This window comes from Aristolochia californica, unplaced genomic scaffold (assembly GCF_029961685.1).
Source record: "Aristolochia californica isolate CCGP_79_NKW_82.1479 unplaced genomic scaffold, dmAriCali1.0.hap1 SCAF_16, whole genome shotgun sequence".
Classification (NCBI taxonomy): domain Eukaryota; kingdom Viridiplantae; phylum Streptophyta; class Magnoliopsida; order Piperales; family Aristolochiaceae; genus Aristolochia; species Aristolochia californica.
The window spans coordinates 18,167,327-18,180,555 of record NW_027181837.1 but is presented as its reverse complement, the minus strand read 5'-3'; the positions used below and the strand labels follow the sequence as shown (position 1 = coordinate 18,180,555).

The window sequence follows — 13,229 nt, the reverse complement described above, 5'->3', positions numbered from 1 at the left end:
GCCATGGATCTAGTAACTCGGCGAGTTGAATATGAATCCAGCACTGTTTGAGGGTTTCTTATCACATTTTTGTGAAAAGAACTCTCTTATACTTCTCCTTTCACATTAGGATTGAAAAGGATTTTCCTTTTTTTAATTATAGATGCAACTAGCAAGTTAAAGGACTGTTTAAGCACTTAGATATGAAACCCCTCTTTTATGATTCACGTCAAGAGGGTTTTACTTGCTGTAATGACTCAAGAACAACCCCTTTCCCTTTACTGAATTCATTCCCCTTGAAAAGGAGTTTCATTTTTTTTAATTATGAATGAACCCAGCTAGTCAAGGAAGCTCCTTGAGGCCCCAACGTGGAACTGTTATGGGACATCCTGGTTATGGGCCTGAGTTAAGTACCTATATCTTCCGCTCCTAACAGGCCGGTCTTTTGGGTAGTATTGGCTAGGTGCTTAACATTTGGTATCAAAGCTGACCCTCGATCGCGAGTTCGATTCCCGGCAACGTTGTAGAGGCTGGATTTAAATACTGGTAGGTCGTAGGATAAAAAAAACCCGGGTCGGGCCAGTGTCGTTGCATCACGCGCAAAGGCTGGATTAAAATACAGGTAGGTCATAGGATAAAAATCCGGGTTGGGCCTGTGTCGTTGCGCCACCGTGGTCGTCGGCTCGCGAAGGGGGGGTGTGATGTTATGGGACATCCTAGTTATGGGCCTGAGTTAAGTACCTATGTTTTCCGCTCCTAACAGACCGGTCTTTTGGGTAGTATTGGCTAGGTGCTTAACAGGAACCCCCTTTCTTATGGCTCACGTCAAGGTAGGGTTTCCAATTTCATGCAACACTGGTTCCTTACGTAAAAGAGAAACATAAATCTAATCTTAATGCTTGGAATAAGATTAGCAATTACCTCTTGACGTCAACACCAATCCAGCAACCAGAATTCGTCCTCCTTCCTGGTTAGCTCACGCCAACCCTTCTCCCTTTCTGGAATTTTCGTGAAAGAGATGACCTTCTCTTGCAACTCGAAAGAGAAAGGTAATTCCTCTTCCTTTTCCTTCCAAGATCTCCTCAAAGACTCCCCAATGGATGCAGCAAACCCCCAAGAGAGTTCACACCAAGAACCCTAGAATAGACAACCTAGAAGGAACCTAAATTACCCTAGTTTATGCTAATTCCGAACTTGCTTTATTTCTCCATCCTGACCCCTTAAATAGGGTAATTAACATCGACATAGGTTAGGGTTATAAAACCCAATTCTACCCCTACCTTTAAGTTTTATTACAACTCAATAAAATTCGAAATTAAAAGCAACATAAATAATAAAAGTAAAGTAGATGACTCAGTCTTCTTGAGTCCATAACAGTCAAGTCGTCTTAAAGAAGTACCTAAGAGAAGCTTGAAGACTAGAAGATCTAGAGTTCTCAAGAACTCTACCCATGTAAGAGAATAGTCGACCAACTTTAATTCTAAGGTACTCAAGAGCATTGGAGTTCTAGAGCATGAAATTTTCTAAAACCATATTTTATCGATGCATATGAATGATTTGCACTTGCTAAAACCCTTAATCTTGCCTATATCATGCTCATATTTCAAATAATACACTAGTGTATAGCATGATTGATTACACAAAATGCTGCCAAGAAACGTTATAAAGATGATCGACCACACAAAATATTGCATTGTTAGCTTTATAAAGTATGATCACTCAGTCAAATGTGTTGAGAAATTAATGAGTTTTATGAAAGTTTGAAAACTCATTGATCGATACCCTGATCGATCAACAAGCTTTGGAAACTTAGAAAATTTAGCCATTATATATGGTTGATCGATCAACATTTTTTGCAACTTTTTAGAAAAGGAATAAAAATGGCTAGTTTTAACACATTAAAGAGCTCTCACACTTTCAAATCATATGTGAAGGTCAGATTATCAATTCAAAACTCAATTTATCTTGTTTTTTAAAGTACTAAACAAACACGCTTTTATTTTTAACTCTATGAGATATCTTAGCTTTTATTCATGTTGAAATTGATGTTATTGACTAATATAATCATTCTCTATTGTCCAACAAGTTTGTTTGATTTTGATTTTCAAATTCAGTGTATGATTAAGCAAATTTCTTTGTTTTAGCTTTGATTTGAGTTGAACTTAATGATCTTTGATTCAAAGCAGTTATCCTATTTTATTTACAAGTTTTTCATGCCATTGAGTTGTATAGCTAGACCAAAGTACAATTGAACCTTATATTTTAAAACCTACTTATTTTGTGTGCATGTGTTTTTGTTGAACTTGAGCCATTGGATTTTCAAGTTAATAGTTACTCTTCAATAAATCTTATTTAGGCTTTTGAATTTCAAATCAATCATTCGAGTGGGGCAACTTTTCTCTTAAGACCGTTATTCTCAAATCATTAGTTGGGTTTACCAAATTAATCTTGAGGTTCAAATTACTTTAAGTTTGCATACTTTCGAGCTGCTATTACAATTGGAAAACACACATAAGGTAGGGGTGTATTTTTATTTCAGCTTAATTGTTGTACTTGCCTATTCAAGAAGCATTGTTGAGATTTTTTGTTAGCAAACCCATAACCTTCTACTAAATTTTTGTAAAACCCTTTGTTGCCAAAAAAAAAAAAAAAAAGTCAATAGATGTGGTTTTTTACCTAATTGGTGCTAGGCTTGTATAGCCTTAGCCAATATTGAACTTTGTGATCAGGTCTTTGAGGTTATGGGGTGTAGAGAGGGTTGTGTACTATTACTCTCTAGGGATGTCTAGGCAAGGTTTGTTGTTGTTAGTTGTGAGCATTAATGTAAATTGGCTTTTATAGCCTTTAAATGTAAGTGTCATTTGAAATTTTGACAAAGTCATAGTAAGAGATTTTTTTATGATTAGTAGAGGTGATAAAATCAAATGAGGAGAGACAAATCGTATTTCATGTGTAGTTTGACAAGTTTATCAATTTGGCCATGATTAGGGTGGCATCGAGCCGAGCTGAGCCCGAACCTGCCTATGTTCGAGCCGAGCTCGAGCCTCAACATTCATTTAAAACTTTTCAAAAAATACATGTCTCGAGTTTGTGCTCCAACATACATTTAAAACTTTTCAAAACATACATGTCAATAAAATTGTTTATAAAATTATGCATACATTTTACATAAAATTGGGAATGACCTCTACTTAAAATTGGGCATAAGAGCGGCATCGAATCCAGCTGAGTCTGAACCTTGTTGAAGTCGAACTTGATTTAAATATTTCGAACTCGAGCTCGAGCTCTAGCTGAGTTCGAGCTTAACCTATATTTAATACTCTATAAAATATATGTCAAATAAATTATATATAAAATTATGCATACATTTTAAAAAAAATGATAGGGGAGGTTCATGATTGAATTTCAATAATTAATTAAAACACACCAATATTAATCTTTTTTACTCCAAATGTTGTCTAGCTTGTTTTGTAATTTTTTAATCTGGCCATAAATTTACTATGACCTCCTTAGTGCCCCTGGTTGAAAATTTATATTCTAGGAAAAACTAGAAATATTTTTCCTATGATACATATTTCCAAAACAACATTTATATAAAATCTTATTACTATTAGTGACGTATTAGAAAATTACAAGAAATATTTTAAAATTTTCTTAGGAAAGTTAAATGGACCTCTTATTGCCTCTTCTAGATTAAATAAATAAAAATTAATAATCAATCTAATATATTACTATACTTATAAATAAATTTTTAATCAAATAAAATGTCACACAAAATTAAAATGAAAATTGCCTCATGCTAAAAGTATTACAGCATCAACTGTCAAATACTTATTCAAAAATTTTCTATACGGTTTTCTAGCCCATCTTAGCAGCAAAATCTTACTAAGAAAATTATATGATTTTTTTAATAACAATTTTCAATTAGAAAAAAGTTTACAGAAAACATGAGACACTAATAGTCCCTAGAAAGTTATTTATACTCAAATGTATTTTCAATTTCTTCAAGACCCATGAGGAAGGAAAGTTTAAGGAATTTTTATTAAAGGTAATTTTCAATTAGAAAAATGTTTACAAAAAACATGAGACACTAATAGTCCCTATAAACTTATTTCTACTAAAATGTATTTTCAATTTCTTCAAGACCCATGAGGAAGGAGATTTTTTTAAAGGGGGGGGGGGGGGGGGGAGGGGGGACTGAGGCGAAGACGAAGGGAGAAAGAAATCTAACGGACGGCTACAGAGGCGGTCGGCGAGTAGCTGTTGATGGCGACAATAGTGGATGGGAGGGGCTCGGTGGTGACGAGGAGAGGAAAAAAATTCCCCCCCCCCCCCCCCCCTCGCTCTCACTCCCGCTCCCGATTCCAACTTGGCCCATTAACGAGCCGTCGAACCGAACCTGGATTCGATCGAGCTCGGCTCTTTAATGTAAACGAGCCGATCCCGGATCTCAAGCTCGACTCGAAATCTAGGGATTCCGAATCGAACCGAGCCGAGCTCGAGCTGCTCACAAGTTGGCTCGGTGCGAAGCCACCCCTAGCCATGATGCACTACTTTATAACCAACCAAAGGGAGCACTTTTTTTGGTAAAGAAAAGAAGGAATACAAGACTTATACCATGACCAAAAGTTGAAAGACATACTTCCATTTATTTGATAGACCTCATTAGATGAATCTAGAGAGAAGGAATAAAAAGGAGATGATCACTTTTTTATGATAAAAATAGTACTTCTTGTTCAACCTCCATATTCAAATCTCAATCTTTAATAATCTCATGAATCTTTTCTAGTTTGACAAGTGGTACACCTTTGGAATTAGAGAAAAGCCAATAAGTCTCTTGCTTCTAATATATTGATCTAGAAAATAGAAGAATACTCCAAGGAATGATTAAATTTTCCAAAGGATTGCCTAAATGGCCTACTTTTGTGGCTTTGGAAAATTAACAAGAGCAATAATAATAATTACGGAAGAAGAAAAAAAAACACGAAAATACAACAAGATTTATACAAGTTCACCTCAAGGTGAGACTACGTCCTATCTTCCACTGCTACAGCTATCCACTATGAAGATGAAATAGTTTACAAGAGAAATTGCACACACTTATAGTTGTTTTTTCTCTAACCTCTTTCGGGGGCTGCAATTCAAGATACTCCTCCACCACCCCCTCCAAGTTCTAAAGAGAAAATTAGGGCAACCGCTTTACAAGAGTGAAATTTCTAAAGTGCCCTTAAAGATATAATATTTTATACATCGTGGACTTTTTGGAGGTTCCTCCCCCTTTCCAACCACCACGGCGACGATACCATGAAGGTCAATCTGCGGACCAACTCAGCATAAAGCATTGATTAGGCTCCACAACTTAACACACTTCTCTCTTCTTCTTCTTCTCTTTCTCTCATCTTACAACTAGCCTTTATAATGGATTAGGCCATAAAATCTAACAAAGGTTATAGTTTAATATTAGGAAATATAATTAATCTTAGTTTATGGTTTAACATTAGCCATTTAACTTATGTAAGCCCTTTCATTAAGTGGATATTATGTAACAATTTTACATAAAAATTCTATGGTAGTTCTTACATAAAAATTGGGAGGAAATATAGGCTAATAACTACTAGGTAATGAATCTATTAATGTATGATAAACACATCAAAGATTGAATGGCTACAAGAAACACTAATTTGTATCATTTTTATATTTATTAATTGAATACAAGAAATCATAATAATAAATTATATAAATAATAATTTATAATAATAACAAAAAAATATAATAACATTAAATAGGTAATAATAATGCTAATATCAAGCATTAATGTGTTAATTATTAATTATATATTATTAATTCTTATTAATTTTAAATTATTAATATAATAATTATTTTGATTATTAATTTTATTAATAGCAAGGTTTAAAAAATAATTAGGTTAAGAAATAATGAACAACTTAAAAAATTAAATTAACTAAATGAATAAAGAAGACCGAATTATGTCTATGTTAAGGGAATAAAGGAGAGAAGATTATGTCTATGTTTGTTTAGTTTTATGAAATACAATTAATATATTTATTAAGTAATTGAAAAATTAATGTCAATTTAACTAATCCATATATTAATATGTTTTTGTTAAACATTTATGATGGATAAAGGCTCTTATATTTGAGCATAATATAAAATAATAATTATAATTATAGGAAAATATAATCAATCATTTTTAGAAATTATAATTGATAAACACTAAAGTAATAGATATTAGCACAGTGAATAGTGTGTTCACTGCATGATTTTACGTTTCATTGCATTGAATCAAATTTTGTATTTGGGAGTCAAATCATAGGGAGCTGCTCGATTCTTCTATTTTGGGCTTTCGACTGAATCCTTTCCAACTCAAAATGAAGATATCTTTTAAGTTATTATTTTTAATTTTTTATTTTAATGTCATTTTTACCAAGTTTCTTTGTAGAAGATTATACCACTGAGTCAAGTATTGGAATTATTGGAGGAAAGGACCAAGTAAGAAGTTGAAAGCTTCCATTTGCGATTGGTGCAAGTTAGAACAAATTTTGGACTAGATGATTTGAGTCATAAGGAGGGACTCAACTCATTTGTGTTGGCCAAATCCTTTTCGGCTCACCCTAAGTTTGGTCTCGATTAGGGTAGTCCTGATTCGACTCAGTCGATCCAACTTAGATTTTAGTGTATCCAAATTGGTACTCCAATTCGAATAAAAAAGATTATAACTTATATCAAAATAAAATTTTATACTATTACACTTTATATTTGTGTTTTCTCTCTCCTATAAAATAGGTACTTATACACATGACACACTAAGTTTATGTATAAAAATCATTACAATGTTTAAATAATTATATATGACACACTAAGTCATGATAGACTCACGACACACTAATTTTATGCATCACAAATCATTACAATATTTAGCTAATTATATATAGCATATAATATAACATATTGAATATTTTTTTCATATTTTTATTTATCTTTTGAATTATTTTTTATTTCTCTTGTGGAGTCGCTCTGTAGAATGTCTAGGATGACTTAGGTGAGTCGACCCGACTTGGGATCATGCTACAACAAGTCAGGTTCTGATCCTGAGTCGCACAACCTTGGGTTTGAAATTTTAAATTCACTTGCAAAAGTTAAAATTATTTTAATAAATATTTTTTAAATAAAGGTATAATTTGAAACTTTCCATGCTAATTTTAAGAAATAAATTCATTGGTAATGTTGCCCCTTTGCCAGTGAATTTGAAACTTCTCTGGTAGGTAATAAATTATTTTAAATAAATTTTTGTTTTTTAAATTTATTTTTCTTTGTCTAATAAATGAATTCATTTAAAAATATGAATAATAAATTCTACAAATTTTAAAAATATATATATTTTTAAATATTAAAATTTATATAAAAATAATAAAAGCTATACACCATCAGCAAGAGAATCTGGGGGTGGCTAACTTTGAGTCTGCATCTACTAAAAGAACCATTGTATTTGCATCTTTAAGTTATTCATCTTACACTTCTGCTCATCGGTACAATGGTCGGACTACTCAACATGACATTGTACATTTTAAAGCTTCTCTTGAGTATGGGACAATGCCTCTTTAGTTTTCTTTAACTCCTCTATTCATATAGTGGTATGAGACAAAGATGGTCCAGCATTCCTAGGTAGAGGCGGTTGAGGCAAACGTAACCCTTCAACGTAGCCAGACCGAGCTCCATAAACTCGTCACATCACGAACCTCCTATGCCTCTTGTACTAGCCGCTACATCTCCTCATGGGAAAAAACCAACATAAGTAAGTTAAAAAAATGTTTATAATAAAATATTATATTTATAAGAAAGTTATACTTACATATTATTCTTAAGATCTATGAGTTCACCTTTAATCAGACCAATCAATAGTCCAAAACTGCTCAATATCAAAGCAATTTGTACCCTACACATTTATAAGGATATATGCATGCAAATATATTACATTAGTGAGACGTTTGAAAGAAAATATATTCCTAGTTAAATACATCTCTGATGCGCATAAAAGACTTTGACCTAGTAGCATTTTGAACATTTTGTTTCTTAATGTTTTTGACATTTACTAAGGAATATCTCTACAAATGAAAATTAGATAAAAGTAAAATAAAAATAATTGATATCTTAAAACACAATCCATAAAAATCTAATTATCTGGAACCCCTCCTCCTTAAACATGTTCATGCACAAACACTCCCAGTCCTTGAGGGAAATCCCTCTATAGGGAGTAGACAGTGTCATGTGGTAACCTTCATGCTCTCTATAGTAGGCATGCATAACAACCTGGTGTTGTCAAAATGTAGCACCCAATACAACATGCATTATAGCTTGTTCTACCATATTACTATTCAAGTAACCATCAAACTTCTCCTATAACACAAAATAATATCAAAGTTAACATTGTAAAAAATAAAGGAAAATATAATTGACTAATTTGTAATATTTACCTCAATGTAATGATAAAAACAAACTATTTGGTCTTGGGTGTTGGCTTTGAAGTTTGCTACATTCACCTGGATATAAGTCCTCAATGCATGTCCCACCCAATGAGTGAAAAGTTGATTATGGAGTTCCAATGCCCTATGTTGCCAATTTCAAAACTCAACGGATCCTCCTACTAAGGTCTCTCAGCAGATCATCAACAATATAATTTAACAGAGAGTGATAATAATTAGTTGACTATCATATTGTGTCTATGGGACTCAATCATCCTTCCCTAGAAACTCATTGTCATGCATTTCAAATGGTGGCTTTGTTGAAACCATCTCCTTGGATGATGCATGGCGTGATAATGGTGGTAGCCTAGGTGAACAAGGAGGCATGATATATCATGAACCTGTATATGGTGTAATTTTATAATATCAAGAATGTAATTTCTAAAAATAGAATAAAAATAATAATGTTTGAAATAAATAATTTTATAAAAACTAATATTGTAGACCCATAAAATAAATATTCAGATTCATTGTCATCTAAAAATATTATATATCCTCATCTCTTTCTTCCCTCTCTTTGTCAACTTTTTTTTTTCTCTTGCTTCATCTTGTTCTTCATTGTTCTTGTCCTCTACCTAAACTTCATCTTCCTCATTTATATTTCTTCTTTGTCTTTATCCTCAACCATTAATACAATGATATGATTTGGAGAAAATTTTGGTTTTGTCAATTGGCCAACATCATCGTCTACTTGGTCAAGGTGGAGATTAATATTTGACAATTCTTGTAGGTAGGCAGTCATTTAATCAAGTAAAAATAATTGTTGCTTTAACATATTAAACACATTTCCCACAACTAAATTTTGAATTATGCGCCACAAACCACCATAATTTGGGTCTTTCATGTTATATACCTGTTTGATTTGAAACTCTAATGCAAAAGGGTCATCATTGCACTATGTCCTCAAGATATTAACCACTTACACTTGAGTACATAAATAAAATTATTGCCCAAATATCGTAATTCAATTATATCAGTTACGACCCCATAATAATCAAAGTAATTATCTTCATAATACCCCTTTACAACTACGTTGTTGTTTTGAGTCTTACAATTTACCTCAAACTGTTCAATGTGAATATGCATGCCATTAACAATACAAGATGAGTAGTTGTTACTTGATATAAGATCCATTCCAAGACGGTGGATATTACTGTTCATTTCAAGTTGGCTACAAGCTACTAGAGTTTTGACCTATAATAAATATTCAAAAATATTCAATAAACACAATGATCGTAAGCTCATATAGTTGATTGACACAACTAACCTTTTGTTTAAACCAAATGCCAAACCCTTCTTCATGTTGTTGGTCTAGGTTAGTTGTAGCCTCCGTTCGATAAACTTCTTTGTATTCACTATATAATAGAAATACTAAACGACTTAAAATCATGTTCAATGACTAAACCAACAATATAAACTCAACATGTACTTAAAGCTTAGTTATAACTAAACATATATAATTAATGACTTTTGCTTATTGGAAGGCCTCCATATAGGACAAGGCAAAACTGAGCGTAAGCCATAAATTTTGAGGCGCCAGAACTCTTCCTTCATGTGATCTTCATTCATGAGAGTGGACCCAGTTCAGCTTCTCTGTCGCCCATCATTCTTCTTTCTGGAACGGGAATGGAAGATGCTCTGACTGGTCCTCCTCACTGGTACAACTCAGCCTTTTGATGAACCTGCGCTCGGAAGTTTCATCGTAAGCCAATCTCCTTTTCTGTGTTATGCCGCCTATGGAGTAAGTGCTTCTTGCTGTTACTAGGTAGCGACGCTTCTTGTGATAGACTAAATGCTTGTCAGGCATGACCTGGAGACATCAAGGGCGATTCATCTTTTCACGGTAAAATCTCAGTACATCCTGTCACATCCTCTCCGGTCTTCCAAGGACACAAACTAGCTAGAGCTCTAAATCAAAACACGCCTGTCTCGTGTGTCGCTGACCACTTTGTTGCCGGAACCGGTGACCTTGTTCCCTTCCACGGTTCGTACTATGAAAACCCTGTAGACTAGTTGGTTTGGAAGGCAAACGTCTGGCAAAGTCTTACATTTCACAGGTCCCTTGTGTTCCCACATTCCGTTCAGTCAACTTGAGTAGAACCCTTTCAGAAACCTCACCCTTCTCTCTTCCTTGCCCGCTCACACAGATGGTAGAGGAAATTGGAGGGGTAGGCATCCCTTCACGTCTCTTCTTTGGTTCTGTGGGACAGGAAAGGAGAACAAAGAGAATGGGTGGTTAAGCCGGAAGGGACGAAGTTACGTACACTTATGTAGCTCCATGAACTAGGCAAGTGCGGAGTGTTAAAAAGAATAGTCCAATATGGATTAATTAGAACAAATATGTTGAGTTTATTTGTTGTTGAAAAGGTTTTATAAAATGACTAATCATTTTTGGGATAGGACTTGGACCCAACTTCACGTGGTATCAGAGCAAGTACTCACATGGATTAGTGAGAACAAATATGTTGAGTTTATATGAATCAGAATATCTTTTCTATCCAAGGCTTGTTGTGACTATAGAGACACTTCTCACTTGATTAAGTAAAAGTTATTTCCATTTTATTAAGTAAAAGTGCTTTTAGAAGTTGTAAAGGCCCCTTTGTAGAAGCTTGTGAAAGTGTAATTTAGAATGCATTTTTATATTTTTATAACATTATGTTTCTCTTTTAATATAAAAAACTAGTAATTTTTTTGTATTTATAAAATAATAATAATTAAGTATTTAAATACTCGTCTAGTTATAAATAGAGGGAAAGGATGTTGTATTGGCTAGCCTCTTGACACACACAAGACAAAAAAAACCTTTTTCTTTTCTCTCCACTTTCTGTATTCCAAACATAGTCTTAAGACTCAATAGCTACAATATGTCGTATACAGCATGATACCCCTTCCTCCTCCGAATGCAATTCTTACACATTCCTTACGAATATATTCGGAGTTGGGTTGGGTCACCTCACTCCACTTTTTGTATTCCAAACATAGTCTTAAGTCTCAATAGCTACAATATGTCGTATATAGCTTGATACCCTTCCTCCTCGGAATGCAATTCTTACACATTCCTTACAAATATATTCGGAGTTGGGTCGGGTCGACTTAGAAGTGAATAATTTTGTTACTACCCGTTTTTTTTGGCAGATTAAATAATTTTTTTAAATTTTATTAATTAAAAAAAAGCCATAAATATTTACATGTTTGTTACTTTGAAGGCGGGGAGGGGATTGGAAATTACAAGACGTGTCTTTAGGTTTATTTAAAGCTCAGATTTTAAAAGATCTCTTTTTTCTTCTTTCTTTCGGGCCAGCAATTTATTAAATACATAGCCATGGACGTCTTGCCGTTACGTTTAAAACCTCCTTCACCGCCTTCCCTCCTCTCGCGCTCCCGCTTCCTGTCACATTCTCCGCATCTCCTTCTTCCTTCTCCACGAATTGGGTCTCAGGCATGAAGGTCTTTCTTCTCCTCCTCTTCGCCTTTCTCTTCCTCCTCCTCTCAGCAACTCCCGCGGCTCTTTCGTCGTATCCATCCCCCTTGCCGGACGCATTAGCTCGCCACCGTCGCCACCACCATCGCCATGCCTCCAGTTCGCCTCCTCAACTGCCTTTCTGCTTCCGCGTCATGAGAAATCACCGGTACCCGGTACACCCGCCTCCACCGTCATCTCCCGATGACGAGATCGATCCGAGGTACGGCGTGCAGAAAAGACTCGTCCCCTCGGGACCCAATCCTCTCCACAACTAAATATTACAGTCTTGTCACAACAGAAGCCGATTCCCCTCTGTTCTTGCCTGGGTTCTTCCTTCTTTCTTCGCCATTTCTTGCTGTACGTCTTTCTTGAAACTTCCTATATATTACACGTATGCTACTGAACCGGGCATTCATATTCGGCTATGGCGCGCGTCGATCGTCTTCAAAAAAGAAGGGAATCAAGATTTGACCCATCACCTGCTTCAGCCATGGAAGGTTTCCGTACAACGGTGGATGTAATTTCAGAAAACGAGATCAATTGTTTCACGCTTGGGCTTTTTGTCTTTTTGCCAAATTTCCCCCCTACTCTCTAGCAACTAGTTTTTTTTTTTTTTTTTCTGTTTTTTACGAGATCAAGAGAAGCACGTGAGGTTCATTAATGGAGTCTGTTTGGGAGGTGAGAGTCAATGCCCCAGCTTTCAGGGTGGGGCATCCTGGTACTTCATGCTTGCCGGTACTTGGGGACGTCTTGAATAAATCGAATATATTCATGTGTAATTCTTGTGAATATTTGTGAACGCTAATAAATGCCTGGTTCTCCGGATTTCGATCTTTGTATCATTATCATTATGTGTTTGCTCTTACTTCCGTCAAGCATGGTCACCTAAATCTTTTCCAACACCTATTTGACGAACAACAACAGCAAATACTCATATCCTAGATATGTCAACCGAAATCCATCATCTGTAGATATACCAAAAGTATAGTCATGAGATAACAGAATCACGCTTCTAAAAATACAATTAAGTACCCAAGCAAATGCAGAGAACCACATTTCGATGAGTCATGATGCACCAGCTTGTGTTTGAGAAAATTCTTCAACACCTTGTATGTGCCTCCATGCCTGAATTTAGAATGAGTTAGTATCAACTTAGATTAAAAAAATACATGTGAGTGTGTGTATGCTTGTATTTTAAGAGGGAATCCATATAAACTAAACACATATCTAGAGAGGCAAAAGAGTGT

General features: G+C 34.7%; 1 protein-coding gene across 1 annotated transcript; it reads left to right on the top strand.

Moving 5' to 3' along the window:
* Window positions 1-11,960: 11,960 nt before the first annotated feature.
* On the top strand, window positions 11,961-12,257 carry LOC137952681 (CLAVATA3/ESR (CLE)-related protein 10-like). Its single transcript, XM_068799746.1, has one exon. It carries the CDS (start codon window positions 11,961-11,963, stop codon window positions 12,255-12,257), a length of 297 nt encoding a protein of 98 aa, XP_068655847.1.
* The last annotated feature ends 972 nt before the right edge of the window (window positions 12,258-13,229 follow it).

Coding starts and splice junctions, on each gene's coding strand:
- LOC137952681 (XM_068799746.1), top strand. CDS start 11,961: ATGAAGGTCTTTCTTCTCCTCCTCTTCGCCTTTCTCTTCCTCCTCCTC.